This window comes from Musa acuminata, chromosome BXJ2-4, assembly GCF_036884655.1.
Source record: "Musa acuminata AAA Group cultivar baxijiao chromosome BXJ2-4, Cavendish_Baxijiao_AAA, whole genome shotgun sequence".
In the NCBI taxonomy this organism is placed as follows: Eukaryota; Viridiplantae; Streptophyta; class Magnoliopsida; order Zingiberales; family Musaceae; genus Musa; species Musa acuminata.
In genome coordinates, this window is record NC_088341.1 from 7,876,396 (window position 1) to 7,892,931 (window position 16,536).

The following is a 16,536-nucleotide window of genomic DNA, read 5'->3' on the forward strand; positions in this document are numbered from 1 at the left end:
CATGGGCTCTTAAAGCTTTGGTTCCTTACATTGAGAACCTTGCCTATAAAGTTGTGGTTACTCGGTTCTCTTACACTCCTAGAGATAGAATGCCATGGCTGTCGCATTAGCTAAATTTGGGCGAAGGTCCTGCATCTTCCATTGTTGGAAGAGTGAGGCAAGTGTGCATCCAAAATGACCTTCCAGTTCTGGAGCTGCCTTTGGGTTTTGTTCCCGTGATCTGCTCACGTTTTGGAGCCCTTCAGATCTTGACAGCTCCTGTTGTTCTTATCTTCCTTTCCTTCTTTCTTCCTGGGGAACGAGGCAACGATTGCACCCATGATGGATGCTAGCAGTGTGGGTTTGAAGAGCAGTGCATGCTTAAGCCAAATAAAACGGGGAGTTCTTGACGCTGAGGAGAGTGGGTTTGCAGTTGGCTCAAGAATCATGGCCTGGAAACCGAAGGTGGTGAGGAGCGCCAAGAACTGCTGCTGCTGGGTCGGAGAGTTCAAGGCAGGAGCTGGAGTTTTTGCTATCACTTCAGCTGTCAACAAGGAGACTGTAAGCATCTGCTCCTTTCTTGCAGAAATTGGTGAGCAAACATTTGTGTGGATAATACATGTATATTATCCTCTGTAATTTTTTTGCTAAAATTTGTGATTTTATTGACATGTTTTGCAACTAATAAAGTCTATGCTTTATGTAATATACTTCTGTTTGATGTTTCAGTAGCTCTTAGACTAAATAGAATGGCATTATCTTATACCTTAAAGAAATGATCAACCCAGCTAAGGAAGTGTATGGAAGATGTGATCGAGGAATTCTTATTTAGTTCTTTGGACTTCCACATCGATGTTATTATACCTTTATCTGTTTCTTAATTTCCCTTTACAAGTTTGATTAGCCTTTGGTCTCTGTTTCTGGTTCAGAGATAGATCAGTAGCATTCTCTTTGAAGAAAATGGATTCAGGATCACTTTACTGTGGTTGCAGGTCATTCAGGCACCAAGGTTTGGAAAACATAAGCCGGATGCCAGGAGTGTTGCATCCATCATTTTGGGTGGAGGGGCTGGAGCTCAGCTTTTTCCTCTCACAAGTACCAGAGCCACACCTGCTGTAAGAAACAAGCTCATATTGCATAGGATGAAAAATGTCTGTTTCATGGTTGTGATCTTGAATTCTTCACCTTTTCTCTTCACGTAGATACTGTGAATTTTTTCCCGAGAAGCTTTCAGACCTTTGGATTTCTTGCCTCATAACATCTTTCTGAATAACAGACTAAATTGTTTTGAGTATCTTTCATCAAGGTTTAAGAATTATAATGCCGCAAAGGAGTTCGTTGGAGAGTTTTGGAATATTGTGGATGCTCGATTTCTTCGAAAGCTGATGCTTATAGAAGTTACCTGTTCTGCAAATGCTCTAACACACAACCTTTATCTCTCCAGATGTTCTTTTTCTCTTTATTTTTTAACTGAAGCAAGAATTAGATTGCCAAGATGGATGTGTTTGATCTATCTTGTTCTATACAGGTTCCTGTTGGGGGATGCTATAGGCTTATTGACATTCCAATGAGCAATTGCATCAACAGTGGCATAAACAAGATATTCATCATGACACAATTTAATTCAGCTTCCCTAAACCGTCATATTTATCGTACATTTAACTTTGGCAACGGAATCAACTTTGGTGATGGATTTGTGGAGGTAATATTTCTGATTTGTTGGCTCCATGCATCACTTGGCCACCATGGCAACCGTGTTAAGCTTAGTGGTTTCGAAAGCATTATTGAGTTCAATTATTTTATTTATCTGAACACCGATGAAATAGCTGATTAATGATTGTATATGTTTACTAAGATTTTGATTCCTTTTTCAATAACTAGTCATTTGGGCTCATAAGCAGGTTTTAGCAGCTACTCAATCACCTGGTGAATCTGGAATGAACTGGTTTCAGGGCACAGCAGATGCTGTGAGACAATTTACTTGGGTATTTGAGGTGTGCTCTCCCGATCAAGCAAATCAAGAACAAGAATTCTTATCCTTTCTCAGAGTAAGCTTCTTATACATCCGAAGTTTCTGATTTTGATCTGTGCTTTCATTCAGGACAACAGGAATAAGAACATTCAATACATACTGATTCTATCTGGTGACCAGTTGTACCGTATGGACTACATGGACTTTGTGCAGGCATGTGGCCTCATAACTCAACCGTTCCTTTTTAATTTCAATCTCTTTTAAAAATACTTAAATGATACAAAACATCTGCAGAAACATGTCGATACTGGTGCTGATATCACCATATCTTGTGTGCCTGTTGGTGCCAGGTATGCAATGCCGAAAATGTCGCACCTAGAAGTATATGATTATGTATCTGCGCCTTCATCTAGCTGTATCTGTACATGATACTAACCAAAAGCTGTAAACCTGTTTAAATATCACACAGCTAAAAACATTCTAATGCTTCTTTCCAAGTTTAATCTTGGCTGTTGTTGATAATCTGCTCACCAATGTTATCGATTAGTAGCTGTCTTCGAGGAATCTGAAGTCATGCATTTTCCGTAAACAAAGCATTGATGAAAATTTTTGTGGTGTATCACAATTTCATTTCTGGAAACAAAGAACTTATCCTTCTCGGATATTTAATACAAGCTTGCTACCATTTTTGTTGTGCAATATATCATATATATTTTTTCCTTGTCCACTATCTTGAGCTTGATGAATTCTTGATAAGTTACAAGCATGCTTTTAAACTTTCTCTACTTTGTTCAGTTAGTGGTAAAAAAAACCTTTACACTAAACTAGCTCTTCCTGCTCCTCATGGAAGCCGAGCATCTGACTATGGACTAATTAAGATTGATAAGGCAGGCAAAATTATCCAATTTTCCGAGAAACCCAAAGGTGGTGATCTGGAAACAATGGTGAGTGATTTGTCAAAGGCCTTTTTTTTTCACAATCTGACAGGAATGTGCTGCAAATATCTCCATGAACAACTAGAATTTGCATTGAAGCAATGCACATAACATCGATGCACTTCATGTACCGCAGAAGGATGAAAACACCCTCTTCAGATTGTCTCATCAAGATGCTAAAAAGTACCCCTATATTGCATCAATGGGGGTTTATGTCTTTAATCGAAACACTCTTCTGGAGCTTCTAAGGTATGATGATATTGCTCTTTCAGCCTCTTTAAGGATGTTTTACTTGGTGTGTGTCTTACAGGTGGACTTATCCGAAAGCAAATGACTTTGGATCAGACATTCTTCCTTCTGCTGTGAAGGATTACAATGTCCAGGTTTGAATACAATTATTTAAACAAATCTTAACTCATCAAAGAAGTATCTCTCTTTTTTTGGTCAATTAAATGAAATGTAATCATCTCCCAATGTTGCCCATGGAGCCATCTGATCTTTTCTTGATAGGCTTATATATTCAAAGATTACTGGGAGGATATTCAAACAATCAAATCATTCTATGATGCAAATTTGGCACTGACAGATCAGGTTGATGTTATGCATTAGAATATATATGCAATAGCATGATCTTTCTTATTTGCACTTAGGAGGGTAATGAAACCATGGACATGTGGATGCATTCACTTGCGAAAAACAAATTGCAAAGACTGATATAAACATTTGCACTGCAGCCTCCAAAATTTCAGTTTTATGATCCGAGAACACCCATTTTCACATCACCTCGATTTTTACCACCAAATAAAATAGAGCAATGCAGGGTATGTGTTAGCATTAGCAGTTTGCCAATTTCTCATCTTTTTTATGATCTTTAGGCCTCTTACATTTGAAACTACTGTACAGATTCGCGATGCAATTATTTCCCATGGATGCTTCTTGCATGAGTGTAGCATTGAGCATTCGGTAGTCGGAATGCGGTCCCGTGTATATTATGGTGCAGAACTCAAGGTTAGTAAAATATGCTTCCAACCATTATTTTTTATTGAATCTTTTATCTTGTCAAGCTCTATTTTTTTCTGTATCAGAGATCTGCTGTGATTTCCTTGGAAGCTGCATACTGAATATCCACAACCAAAGGACAACAAAATCATACATATGCCAAGAATTGGCAAGTAGTCCTTGATCAAATGATGAGAATAACACCAATGCCTAAGCTAATGCTTTCTAGTTCTAGCTCTCATACTTGAAATTTCACAGCTTGCCATGATAGGTTGCATTATGCTTCTGAATCTCTTGCTTTTTAGTATCATTCTTAAGCATACAAAACTGAAATTGAAGTCAGATCAAAAGTCAATCCACTGTTGTTAACTACAGCAGCTGACCATGCAGCAGTATTTTTTCTTTTATGGCACACATGTAATCCATGTTTCCTAACTAGCATCATCCTGTCTTTGGATCTTCTCAGCATACATTGATGATGGGTGCTGACGACTATGAAACCGAAGCTGAGATTGCTTCTCTACTGGCAGAGGGCAAGGTTCCCATTGGAGTGGGAGAGAACACAAAGATCAGGTGAGACAAACTTCCATGAAACATCCAAGCTCAGATACAAAGAGTTCCGAAAGATTTCTGTGCATTCCAGGAACTGCATCATCGACATGAATGCCAGAATAGGAAAGAATGTGGTCATTGCTAACAGAGATGTATGTACAAATAATAGATCATTTGTTTGATGCCTGGCATAAGGCTTATATTTGATCATGCTTGTTCTGTAACAGGGTGTCCAAGAAGCTGATAGGCCAAGTGAAGGATTCTACATCAGATCTGGAATCACAACAATTCTGAAAAGTGCTACTGTCAAAGATGGAACTGTCATATGAACTGATGTTTCTCCATCTGTTTTTATGATGCATTTGGGAGGCCATTGACAATAGATGTTGTTAGTATTTTCTCGGAGGAAGACTTGGACTGATGGTTGTGCTTCTGCAGCAAAACACTTGCGTACAAGTTATGAATCCAAACTCATGGATTTTTTTTTTACTGAGAAGGGAAAAAAAAAAAAGAGAATCTAGTCATGAGCATATATATTCAAGATTTGAAAGAAAGTCAATAATATTTTGTTATGGTTTTTTATTTTAAAAATGGAAACCTCAAAACTTCTTTTCTATTTACCTTTGATTTTCTTTCTTTCTTTCTTTACTCATCATTCTTTTAATTGTATCTACTGCTTTTATAGATTAATTTAGACATTTTAATGAGAATCTTTTGTAAGACACAAATGATACCTAAAACACTTATTCTCATTGTATGTATGTATGTATGTATAAGAGATAAACTGCTTACAGGTTATGGTAGTTCATAAACTGCCATCCGCTCCGCAACGCTCGCCAGCGAGATGAGGTTGCACCGGATGATGGTGTCGACGAAGACGCAGGTGTCCTCCTCCGTGTTCCCTGGAGGCACGTCCACCACGTACGACTCCACCACCACGGTCCCCTCCCCTCCGCCGCCCTCGTGGAGCGACGTGGTCGACTGGTAATTGCTCAGCCGGTGGTCGCCGCCCACGACGGAGAAGCTGATCACGTGCCGCTCCGTGCTGGTCCCCGCCGGCAGCCCGGACACCAGCGTCACCTCCCTCATGCTCCCCACCCTGCCGTCCCCGGCGCGCAGCCTGCATCCCTTAAGGAACCGCTTGTAGTCCTGCGGGCGGTCGAACCGCCGCAGTAACGACCAGACGACGGGCAGGGGCGCCGCGAAATACTGCACGTTCGCTGAGCCGCACTGCCCCGGGGCTTTGTGCCGGCTGTGGTACCGCCTCATCACCTCGTGCATCGCCGGACTCGCCGCCACAGGACTCGTGAACAACGACATCGTCGCCAGAGACTGCATCCGTTGACTTCAGCTCCCCGGTCCTCTCTTGCTATTTATAGACTCGAAACGAAGTGTCGACGTGGGGAGGCAACGACAAAGCATCAGATTCGGACGCGCAACCGGTAGCGTGTGCCTACGTGGCGCTCGAAGAAAGGCGTGGGCTTCCAGTCGCGTGCTGCGTGTCGCTTGATGATGCACTCAACGAAGACAGTGTCATCACCTGGCATGGTCTGCACCTATATGTTTACGCTGGTGCAATTTTTAAGGCACAATATGCACAGTTTTGCCGTACTTTGCGATAAAGAAGCACAAACCAAAGTCAATAAAAAGAAAATCAAATATACCTTAATGTCACACATTACTGTAAATTGTCATCAGATGGGCTGCCGACACTCGAGAACATGAGACCTACATCTCAACAATATAAAGCTAAGGCAAAAATTAAAGTGATAAACCATAAATCTATACCTAGAAATCCGATTCTCCTAGTAATAATTTAATCTCTTAAGGCTCTCTACTACATTGCCCTAACGTTGCCGTCGAGGACACACCGTCACCTATTAGATCATCCCAAATTTTTCTTTATCTAATCTAAATTAATTATTTTAAAAACTCATGCGACATCAAGATCTCTGAATTAAAGCGTGCTATAGATAGATTGACATCTTATGGGTCGATACTGTTAAAATCCTGTTTCGAGAAAAAGACAGCGCATGCACGGCACATCAGTTCTAGGAAAGAGTGTGTGGTGCACCTACCCTTCGTGCGATGAAACAGGGGCTCTCATTGAATACAAGGACTGGACTTGGCGTTCCCCATTGCTCCATTTAGTACAAGGAAGGCTAATTCGACTCATCGACTCTTACCAAACCCCACCTTTGTGATTGAATGAACAATAGGAGCTTCGTCACCTCAGACAGTGGACACTTCTTGGACCCCTCCAATCTACCACCGTCCGTGTCACATCCTGAAATTTTTTTTTTTTTCCACGCAAGCCGAATAGATAAACATCACGTCTATAACTATTTATTATAATTCATTTATTCATTAAATTATAAATAGAAAAGTAAACATAGTGATGTTAACTTCAAGAGTCATCCAAGTGGTCTAGCGGTAGAGGAAGGTCCGCTTTCCACTGGAATCCGATTTAGTAGTAGAGGGAGGCTGCTCTGAAAATCAAAAATAAAGAAAATTCAGCAACGCTGAGTAGGAACCCCAAAAAGTCAAATCAAAATGAATACATGATCAAAATTCAATCATCCCATTGGCGTATATCAAATACCCGAAGGAGCACTCTCCCAACAGCGGATGGAGAGGCTTTATCCTACGGGATAAGTTTGTGTTCTCCCAACAGCGGATGGAGGCAAACTCATATCACACTCCCAACAGCGGATGGAGTGGTGTCCCTCACCCGCCAAAGTGGGGACACGTTCCTCCCAACAGCGGATGGAGGAACCGTCCAGCCGCCACGTCTGACGGCCCGTTAATCCCCGAAGGGAATCGCCCTACCTGCCCTTGGCAGGGAAATAACATAATCTCACACTAGTCATATCCATATATGGATGAAATAACACATTTAAATATTTCTTTCAAATATCATCAATACCAAATAATACAAATTAGCCCTCAATTGACTTGAACTCTAGTTCAATTGATCCAATTGAACTCAATTTACTAGGACCTAACTGAAATGATCTCTAATCCTTATTTAACTGGTCTGGAACCACCCTAGACTAGTATAATTTAGATTAGATTATGTTCAATTTAGGTTAAACTAACTTGAATAAGTCAATCAATTCGGAATCACCCTGAATTGATTTAGACTAATCAAGCATAGTTTAGTTCAATCGGGCTCAAATCCAACAATAATATTGGGCTAGATTAAGCCAGCTCATCTACTAGTCATGTGTATTATACATGACTGGGCATGCATCACACAAAGCTGGCCCAGCCTTGGCCCTTGGACTGGTCATGTGCATCGCATGTGACCGCCCATCATGGTTAGGCTGGGTTAGCCTACGGGCCAAGGCTTGATCCGTGGGTTGGGCCTGGCCTACGGGCTGGGCCTGGTCTACTGATTAGGCCTAGCCAATAGGCTGTGGCCTGACCTATGGGTTGGGCCTGGCCTGTGAGCAATTTCAATCCAAATAATATATAATTTCATACCGCAACATATATTCATTAGCAATATAAACAAAAAACATAATAACACATTGAATGATAGACAAGGAGATTTTAAAACAAGGAAATAACATTCTAATTTGAATGGAAATCATAATACATTAAAAGACATAAACTTTAATATAATGAATAACCTTCTAAATTCACATAAAAATCATGCTTTCAATACATATAAAATTTCAATGTATTCTAGTCAAATTCTAAATCATTCAGAATAGCATATTTTAAATTTCAAATTAATGAATATCACAAAAGATTTTAGATAACATATTTTAATCTAATAATATTTTAATCCAGATAAGATTAAAGATAAACAGTAATATCATAAAATATCAGATAAAACATATAAATTTTTAACATCTTTAAATCTACAATAAAAAACTTAATCATGGGTCAACATTATACAACTGATTACTTTAATGTAATAATAAAAAATTTAACATTTAAAGAATTGATAAACATTTTTCAAACTACAAACTTTCAACATTCAAAGAATCAAAATAAAAACTAAAACTTTTAAATTTAAGAAAGGCAGGGAAACCTACCTTTTGTCAATAGGGTGTAACTCCTCGTTCTCTTGTCAACAGGGTGTAACTCCTCGTTCTCTTGTCAACAGGGTATAACTCCTCGTTCCTCCCGCTGCCAGGCTCGACTAGGTGAGGAACGAAGGAGAGAAATCCCTCCTAGGAGGAGGTGAGCCTCTATTAAGGGAAATAAATTTTAATTTTCGTATTTATTTAATATAAATTATTTTCATTTAATATACTAACAAATATGATATCATCATATTTGGAATACTTACTAGTTATTTCTTATTTCCTTAATTCATATCAACAAACAAGGAAGTAGATTAAGATTTCCTTAAATTATAATAACAAGTAAGGAAAGGAAATCAATTCATAACTTAAATATTTGACGTGATTACGATCCGCGTTCTTTACATAGTTCCGTGACACGATTAGGCACTTCAGGGAACACACCTAAAGTTCATACGACTTCCTCTTCTTCGTTCGTTGGAGCTTGAAAATTAGATGAGCCACGTTCCAATCTACCACCATCCTCGTTCTTCTTCCTCCTCCACTGAGAGAAAGCGAGATGGAACAGCCACCATCTCTCCCTCTGGTTTCAGTCTTTAAATACATCTGAAGGAGTAAGGCTCGGCATATCAGAATCATCAGTTTAATCTCAGAGAGGGTGAGAGAGAGAGAGAGATGAAGGGATCGGTGGTGGTGACCGGAGCCTCGGGATACGTCGGATCATGGCTAGTTATGAAGCTTCTGCAGAATGGATACATCGTCAGGGCCACCGTGAGAGACCCCTGTCAGTATAGTATATTTCTCTTTGCATCTCGCTCCCTTGCACATGAAGAGATCAAGCAGGAACAGCAGAGACTTGAATGGTTTGTTGTCTTGATGCAGCGAATCAGAAGAAGGTCAAGCCTCTGCTAGATCTTCCGGGATCGGCTGAGCGGCTCTCGATCTGGAGAGCAGACTTGGACGAGGAAGGAAGCTTCGCTGAGGTGATCAAGGGATGTGAAGGAGTGTTCCATGTGGCCACCCCCATGGACTTCGAGTCCAAAGACCCTGAGGTAGCTCCATTAATCCTCTTCTCTTTGCAGCATGCAGCCTCTCTCTCTCTCTCTCTCTCTCTCTCTCTCTCTCTCTATGTATATGCTCAAGTCCAAGTTGCTTGTAGAATGAGATCATCAAGCCCACCGTTAATGGGGTTTTGAGCATCATGAGGGCCTGCAAGGAAGCCGGCACGGTCAAGCGCGTCGTGTTCACTTCCTCGGCGGGCACCGTCAACGTGCAGGAGCACCAGCAGCCGGAGTACGACGAGAGCTCCTGGAGCAACATGGAGTTCTGCCGCCGCGTCAAGATGACAGGATGGGTACGTACGTATGTCACTCCCATCTTCTGCTTGTAGCAAAATTTGAATGGGGGAGAATAAAAGGAAATGATCTTTTACTGCAGATGTATTTCGTGTCCAAAACACTGGCTGAGAAAGCGGCGTGGGAGTTCGCGAAGGAGAACGGCATTCACTTCATCAGCATCATCCCGACTCTGGTGGTCGGTCCTTTCATCACCACCACCATGCCGCCCAGTATGATCACTGCGCTGTCACTCATCACAGGTACTTGCAGAAACATTTAGCAGCGGTACTTTCGACAGGATCATCAGCCCTGCATGTCTTAGCTGTTGACTGCATCATCCATGCATGCAAGCAGGAAACGAAGCTCACTACTCGATCTTGAGGCAAGTTCAACTAGTCCACTTGGACGACCTGTGTGACACCCAAATCTTCCTGTACGAGCACCCGAACGCACAAGGAAGATACATCTGCTCCTCCCATGACGCCACCATATACGACCTCGCAAAGATGTTCAAGGAACGATACCCCCAGTACATCATCCCTCAAAAGCAAGTGCTCTCATACTCACCCAAACCACTTGAGATGCAAGCAAGAAAAGATCTATCTAAATAAGAAAGCTATTCGTTGTAGGTTTGAAGGGATCGACGAAGACATCTTAAGGGTGCACTTCTCCTCGAAGAAGCTCATGGAGCTGGGGTACAAGTTCCAGTACACGATGGAGGACATGTTCGACGAAGCAATCCGGTCGTGCTGCGAGAAGAAGCTGATACCTTTCCATACAGCCGAAGGCCATGGCAGCGAGGTGGTGAAGAAGAAACCTGTGAACTCAGCATCAGAGAGAGTGAGTGAGTTCAGTGAAAAGGAAGTCCTGATTGCTTAGGTAGCGATCTCTGCCGTATCAGATTCTTGTGCTGCATCAGCACAGATGCATGATTTAGTTTCATTGGCAGAATGGGATTCTGAGTCTCCTTGATGAACTTTTATCTTAAGAAGATTGAGTTGCTTGTCTTTGCAGACTGCTGATTCCATTATTTTCTTGATTGGATCGATGAAGACCCATGTCTGAGCTTTGATCATAGCCTACCGCAATGTGCACCAAAATAGAGACCATAAACAATCGTTTATATATTATACATATTTTTTTTATCAGGATTTATCACTAACATTATATATTTATCACTCAGGAAATAATAAATAAGAGTTAGTAATATATCCTACAAAAAAAAAGGCGACAAAAAAAAACAAGAAAAAGTCCACAAATTTAATGACAGGGATGATGTCCACATCGAGTCAGAGCATAGGCTCCAAAAACCCTGTTTCCTGTGTCGAAGGAGACAGGTGGTCGCACCTGAATGCGAGAGTTAGATCGGCCTGCGTCGATCGGGTGTACAGTCTCACGCACAAAGCGCCCACGACGCACCAATAGCTGGCGTCCAGCTCTAAGTACACACATCGATGACGACGACAACCCGACGCGAGTCGCCCGGCGTCTTCTTCGACCATCGCCATCCGATTCCCGACCCGAGAAGGAGTTCGTCGCGTTGCAGAAATATGCGAAACGAGAGCCGGCTTGGTTGTCATCGCCCCCGTTTGCGTCCAAATATCTCGCTTCCCACCACCACCAGAACCATCACCGAAGTGATCGCCGACCAAGAAGAGGACCGACCGCTACATCCTGGGGCTCGATCTTTCTGACGCCTGGACGACTGCCAGATCCAGCTCCCCTCTGCTTCGCCCCCCTACTCGTGCAGAATCCCAACACAGAGGTGGTAACCCGAACTTGTATGTTAATTGGTTGGGTCATAAACACAAACAGTTGATCGTCACTTGGATGTAGGACGATTTTTCCTCTAGTGCACGTCTTTTGAGATCAAGCAACAAAGAAAAACCAGATTTTCACATAGCACACCTAACCTTGGCCATCTGATTAATTTAGAGGTAATTATCGTTTTTCATATTTGTATCAAAAATATTTGCTGCATGACTTAAAAAGGTGCTTTTCTATACAAGAATATGTTTATAAAACCCTTCAGAAGTTTGTGGATTAGGATATATTGTTGAATATGTAATCGCCTATAAAGCTTTTTTCCAGCCTATGACAAATGTGACAGCAATGTTTATCTCATGCAATAAGAGTTGCATGAAACTTTTTTTTCTTGATCTACACAAAGGATTGCTTTTTCTTTTTAGTGTGATCTTAATTTAGCTACCTTGGATAATTTGGTGGTTTCTATTTGAGCACCATGTATGCTATTCAAGTTCCTTCGATTTTATACTATTGTTCTTCTAAACTTGCTTCTCTGCTTAAAGATCGCAAATATAAAGCTACTGGCTTAAGTGTGGAATAAAATTTTACAAATCATGTCAGGTCAGTTTGTCTTATGGAGTATAATTTTTCACTGATAGTCTTCCTGAACATGTAATGTGCTTTGTCGAAAATCATGTTTCACCAGTCTATTCTTATTTTTTTACTTCTGGAACAAAACCATAGCAGTTCATGAATAGCTAAAAGCTATTGTTGAATTAGATATAGCTAAAGAAGTACGCTATATGAAGCATACCGTCAAGAGAATACGTGGACTAGGTGTGGTACTGGTGGGTCAAAAAGCCATTGTCAAACATATGTTCATAAAAAAATTAAGGCTTGTGAGGATGTTGGGATAATATCTCTGATTGCAGAATTTCCTGAAGATTGTGCAGAAGACTAAGTAGTAATGCTGTACCAACTTTAATCAAGATCCATTAGTCCATAGTGTCCTAATGCAGCTCTACTTTTGCTGCAAGTAATTTCAAGAATTACACTAGAACTTCAGGTTCAGAAGGTTGCATTTTACTTTTTCTTCGTTCGCTTTATTTGCTCGGTAACTTAGTTTCATTCAAAGATAACATTCTAATTGCTAAGATGTACTCCAAAGTAAGCTGAACTCACTACTTTTTTTATTGACTTGGAATCCAAGATTTGCCATGATATGCACCTTCCTACCATTTTCATTGGACATTGTGATCTATGTTTAAGAGTATATAGGTTTCTTTTAATTTGAAAAGCAATACCTCAGTTGGTCAAAGCTACTTTGTTTTTTAATGCTGGACAAGTTGCACGCAGCACATAGATGAAGAGAGAATTTTGAGTGCTGTTTGTGAAAGAACGTTGATGGTTTCCATCTACTAAACATGGGGAATCTCACTTTGAGAGGCAGAGAGAACCTCTGTTCATCATCAGTGCTGCAAACGCTTGAACTGAGTTGCTACTCCGTTCAGGTGCCAACCGATGGAAACATTGACCTTTATTGGGCAAAGCAATGTTGTAGGCTTACCAACTTATTTGATGTTGCACGTGTAACATAACTTTTTTTAAAATCTCTGTATAAACATTTATGTTAATATCAATGAGATTTTTTTTTTAAATAGCTTAAATATTTTTTGGATAAGAGATTAGTGTAAATGTTGAAGTAATAATACAAGGAGCCCTATGGGTGACTTGAAAAAGGAATTCAGTCTTCTATGATATTCCATGTATTCAATGATTGTCTACAAATTAATGGAAACATCTCATTCACTTTTTAACTTTCATTTTTGTTACTTTGATACTTAATTTAAGCATTTTTAATCAATTTACAAATAACATGCTGTCATTAATTAAACTGATTTCTTTAGGTCGATAATATTTAAATTATGAAGCAGTTGTAAATGACAGGTTCAACAATTGATATTCATTCATAAAAAATAGGCCCTTGCAAGAATGGAGATAAAATCATTGAAATAGACTAAAATTTCATTACATGGAACACACTCTTTTGGTTTCAACTAACCAAATTGTAAACGTTTATAGTTTGTGATTATTGGTTTGGACCTTTGCTTGTACCTTCTCAGTTGTTCTGCAAGCCAGAATTAGTCGTGGACATTCCATGATTGTCATCCTTTAACTTCTTTTTCTCTTCACAGCTGTAACGACATCCATGACGCTGGGGCTTCTCAGGATTTTCTGGATCACTCTCACTAGGTTCCATAAGCAATGCCCGAAGGCAGCGTCTTCTAATTCTGGGCTCACGAGTTGGTTTCTGGCTTTGGATTGGCTTGGAAGGTGCCCTTTCAGTCTCCAGGGGTTCCACTGTTCTTTTGGAAACCAAGGTTTCCTTAGTTCTTGAGAGATTCAAATGGACGCCTGGGTTTCTGACACTGCAGGAACTTTCATCGACAGCTGAGTTGTTGATGCTTTGCACATTGTTGTTAATGCTGGTTGTAAATGCCCCCTTTCCACTATGCTGCCACTTTTCTTCACTGCAACTGCCTCTTGCATCAATCTTCTCCTTGTCGAGCTTTTGATCCTTGTGGGCATGGTAGAAATTCTCTCTATCGGTACCCTCATAACCTATAATCATGGATGCTCCACTGTTATTGCCAGCCAAAGTAAGTACATTTGTCGATAGTCCATTCCTCACCCCACCAGAATATCCAGTACCTATCTTCTGTAACAGTTTAGAAAGCCCTTCCTTGATCTCCCCCTTGAACATGGCTCTCTTGCCATCATAGAATGAATCTTGTGAGATACTTGAAATTGCAATTTTCTGTTCCTCTCTGGTGGAACCATCTTTTGTATGCTCGGCAGTATCGGTATCCTTCCTGTGTTCTGCATTTGAGTTAATGGATAGTGAGACTAATCCACTTTGTGTGGGGGATGCGATCAGGCTGTTCTCAGATGTCGTGCTGAGTTGCTTGACTTCTCCCTGTTCCTTCGACTTGTTGCGTTCTCCAGTGAAGGGCTTCTCTTCTGTGTCTGGTGTTGTCCTAAGCTTGCCTCTATTAGTCCCTTCAGGTGTTGAATATGAATTTGGGGCTTTGGTGGAATTCTTAGGGTGGTTTGTTGTTAACTTTAGTTTATGCTTCTCTTCTGCAGTTTGTTTGTTTGTATCTTCCAACTTTCGAGATTGAGAAGGCTCGGTTTCTTCTAATTTAATCTTCTCTCTTTGTTCTTTAGGTGTTGACGGCTGGGGTAAAGAGATGGAGTACGATTCTAGAGGTTTATTCTCCAGCGAATTGGTTGATACAAGCAGCAAATTTGGTTCCTGCAAAATGTGGTTTCTTGTCGGCTTAGGATTTGAATCTTTTGCAAGAGGGATAGTACGGGCCTGAGATTTAGGATGCAATATGGTTGGTGATGCGGACGTTAATGTTGGCTGGGATTCATGGGCCAATGACAATGGCTGGTTCGAAGGAGATGTTCTCTTTGCAGGTGATGAAGATTGTGAGTCAGGTGCAAGAGCTTGAGATGAGAGCCGAGACTTCACCTGAGTTGATGCAGTTTGTAATGCGGATTGGGACCTGAGATTTCTCGCTACTGCAGCTTGCTTATCTGAGTTGATCGGAGACGGTTGTGGGGACCGGGGTCGTGATCGCTGCTGTTCATTTGCATTTCTGGCTTGGGGACGAGATGATGGACGGTTTCGCGACGAAGCCGGTGGTGGTGATGGTTGAGGAACTCTTCGGGTTGCGGTCGGCGAGGACGGTGATGAGGATGTTGTATGATCCGAAGGCTGCGATGCATCGCGGCGCAGGGATTTCTGTCGAGTTGGATCGGGTTGGCGCGGAGTGCTACTCCTTGTCGGGTGAGTCCAGGCAGGCAGCCAGAAGCGAAATGGCTGTGACTGGCTTCGTCTGTCCGCCATACCTGCCTTGAGAGAGAACCAACTGTAGAAGGCTTACTAAAGAGAACGGATAAAGGATGTCAGGTTGTCTATAGATCCATGGCTTGAACGGGTTCATGTGCATCTGATTCCTCCCTCCACGCGGCCTGTAAGTTTGGTATCTCTTATAACTTCTTTTCTTGAGAACTCGGACTTCCGTTGTGGTTTACTTGCCATTGAATCATGCAATCAGTGTTGCTCACGGGTTCATGAGATCTTCACAATACATATAAAAATGTACAGAATATTTAAACTCTCTGCCTTGGAATCCCTCTCATTTCCATCGATATATTTAACACCAAAAACTACTACATTGACTCCGTGTTTCGAAATAACATTGAGATACTCTCGTACAAAGATTTACATGTGGTTTGGTCGGGGTGCGCCAGGCCTGGGCAATAGTGCAACGCCTAGGCGACGCGCGAGAGCCCCAGTGGCAAGCCACTGTGATTGGCCCTCCCCCACAATAAATTAATTTAATATCATAGTGGATCGATGACCCACGTATCAGATATTAAACTGATAAGAACAGATACTACACTTGATCTTAGCCAAAAGGCCGAGAAAGGTATGCTTTGGACGAGAGAGATCCCTCTTATTTTATACCTGTTTCGCTCCTTTCTATTGCACACGTTATCGATGTGGGACTAAAGAGACCAACCAATTAACACAACCAGCATAGCATAACAAGTACAGGACATATAAGTCCATAACTATATATGTATAAAATATTATAAAGGAATGATAGAGAACCTATATATGTATAAAATATTATAAAGGAATGATAGAGAACGCATAGAAAGGAATCGATGACGGTCAATATATTAAGATTTTTCTTTCATCCATATAATAAAATAGAAAGGAATCGATGGCAGTCAATATATTAAGATTTTTGTTTCATCCATATAATAAACTTAAATATTTCATAAAAAATATGAAATTAAAGAATTGAGATCATTTTAGATATTTTAAGACTTAAATGGTCTGGTTAGTAAATCAAACTCATCGAAGGTCTATTCTAAGTTTTATAAATATATCCTATTCT

The 16,536-nt window shown here is 40.9% G+C and overlaps 4 protein-coding genes and 1 non-coding gene across 6 annotated transcripts; 2 read left to right on the forward strand and 3 right to left on the reverse strand.

Annotated features, from left to right (window-relative positions):
- The first annotated feature begins 181 nt into the window (after positions 1-181).
- LOC135586733 (glucose-1-phosphate adenylyltransferase large subunit 1-like) lies at positions 182-4,902 on the forward strand. Of its 2 annotated transcripts, XM_065103491.1 has the most exons (15): positions 182-540; positions 972-1,094; positions 1,508-1,681; positions 1,881-1,973; positions 2,081-2,164; positions 2,246-2,301; positions 2,802-2,895; positions 3,023-3,135; positions 3,197-3,269; positions 3,397-3,477; positions 3,621-3,707; positions 3,790-3,894; positions 4,352-4,458; positions 4,529-4,589; positions 4,665-4,902. In XM_065103491.1, exons 1-15 carry the CDS (start codon positions 319-321, stop codon positions 4,764-4,766), a joined length of 1,575 nt encoding a protein of 524 aa, XP_064959563.1. In that variant the 5' UTR covers positions 182-318; the 3' UTR covers positions 4,767-4,902. The 2 variants fall into 2 exon arrangements, with proteins under 2 accessions (XP_064959563.1, XP_064959564.1); XM_065103492.1 differs by lacking the exon at positions 4,529-4,589 and having other exon boundaries at positions 4,665-4,875.
- Positions 4,903-5,232: 330 nt separating this feature from the next.
- Positions 5,233-5,757, reverse strand: LOC103981654 (abscisic acid receptor PYL12-like). The gene has a single exon (XM_009398397.2). It carries the CDS (start codon positions 5,755-5,757, stop codon positions 5,233-5,235), a length of 525 nt encoding a protein of 174 aa, XP_009396672.2.
- A 3,288-nt stretch (positions 5,758-9,045) lies between these two features.
- On the forward strand, positions 9,046-10,824 carry LOC103981125 (dihydroflavonol 4-reductase). Its single transcript, XM_009397728.3, has 6 exons — positions 9,046-9,258; positions 9,357-9,526; positions 9,634-9,828; positions 9,912-10,071; positions 10,166-10,358; positions 10,441-10,824. The coding sequence occupies exons 1-6, from the start codon at positions 9,150-9,152 to the stop codon at positions 10,688-10,690; spliced, it is 1,077 nt and encodes a 358-aa protein (XP_009396003.2). The 5' UTR covers positions 9,046-9,149; the 3' UTR covers positions 10,691-10,824.
- Positions 10,825-13,676: 2,852 nt separating this feature from the next.
- LOC103981126 (uncharacterized) lies at positions 13,677-15,473 on the reverse strand. The gene has a single exon (XM_009397729.3). The coding sequence runs from the start codon at positions 15,471-15,473 to the stop codon at positions 13,677-13,679; it is 1,797 nt and encodes a 598-aa protein (XP_009396004.2).
- Positions 15,474-15,866: 393 nt separating this feature from the next.
- LOC135611456 (U2 spliceosomal RNA) lies at positions 15,867-16,063 on the reverse strand. The gene has a single exon (XR_010486589.1). It is a non-coding gene; the product is annotated as a U2 spliceosomal RNA (small nuclear RNA).
- Positions 16,064-16,536: the final 473 nt, after the last annotated feature.

Bases quoted from the DNA above. Each gene is read 5' to 3' on its own strand.
- LOC135586733 (XM_065103491.1), top strand. From the start codon at position 319: ATGATGGATGCTAGCAGTGTGGGTTTGAAGAGCAGTGCATGCTTAAGC. The intron at 3,136-3,196 runs GTATGATGATAT...TGTGTCTTACAG, and splicing joins ACTCTTCTGGAGCTTCTAAG to GTGGACTTATCCGAAAGCAA. The intron at 3,895-4,351 runs GTTAGTAAAATA...GGATCTTCTCAG, and splicing joins ATTATGGTGCAGAACTCAAG to CATACATTGATGATGGGTGC.
- LOC103981654 (XM_009398397.2), bottom strand. From the start codon at position 5,757: ATGTCGTTGTTCACGAGTCCTGTGGCGGCGAGTCCGGCGATGCACGAG.
- LOC103981125 (XM_009397728.3), top strand. From the start codon at position 9,150: ATGAAGGGATCGGTGGTGGTGACCGGAGCCTCGGGATACGTCGGATCA. The intron at 9,527-9,633 runs GTAGCTCCATTA...AGTTGCTTGTAG, and splicing joins TCGAGTCCAAAGACCCTGAG to AATGAGATCATCAAGCCCAC. The intron at 10,359-10,440 runs GCAAGTGCTCTC...TATTCGTTGTAG, and splicing joins CAGTACATCATCCCTCAAAA to GTTTGAAGGGATCGACGAAG.
- LOC103981126 (XM_009397729.3), bottom strand. From the start codon at position 15,473: ATGGCGGACAGACGAAGCCAGTCACAGCCATTTCGCTTCTGGCTGCCT.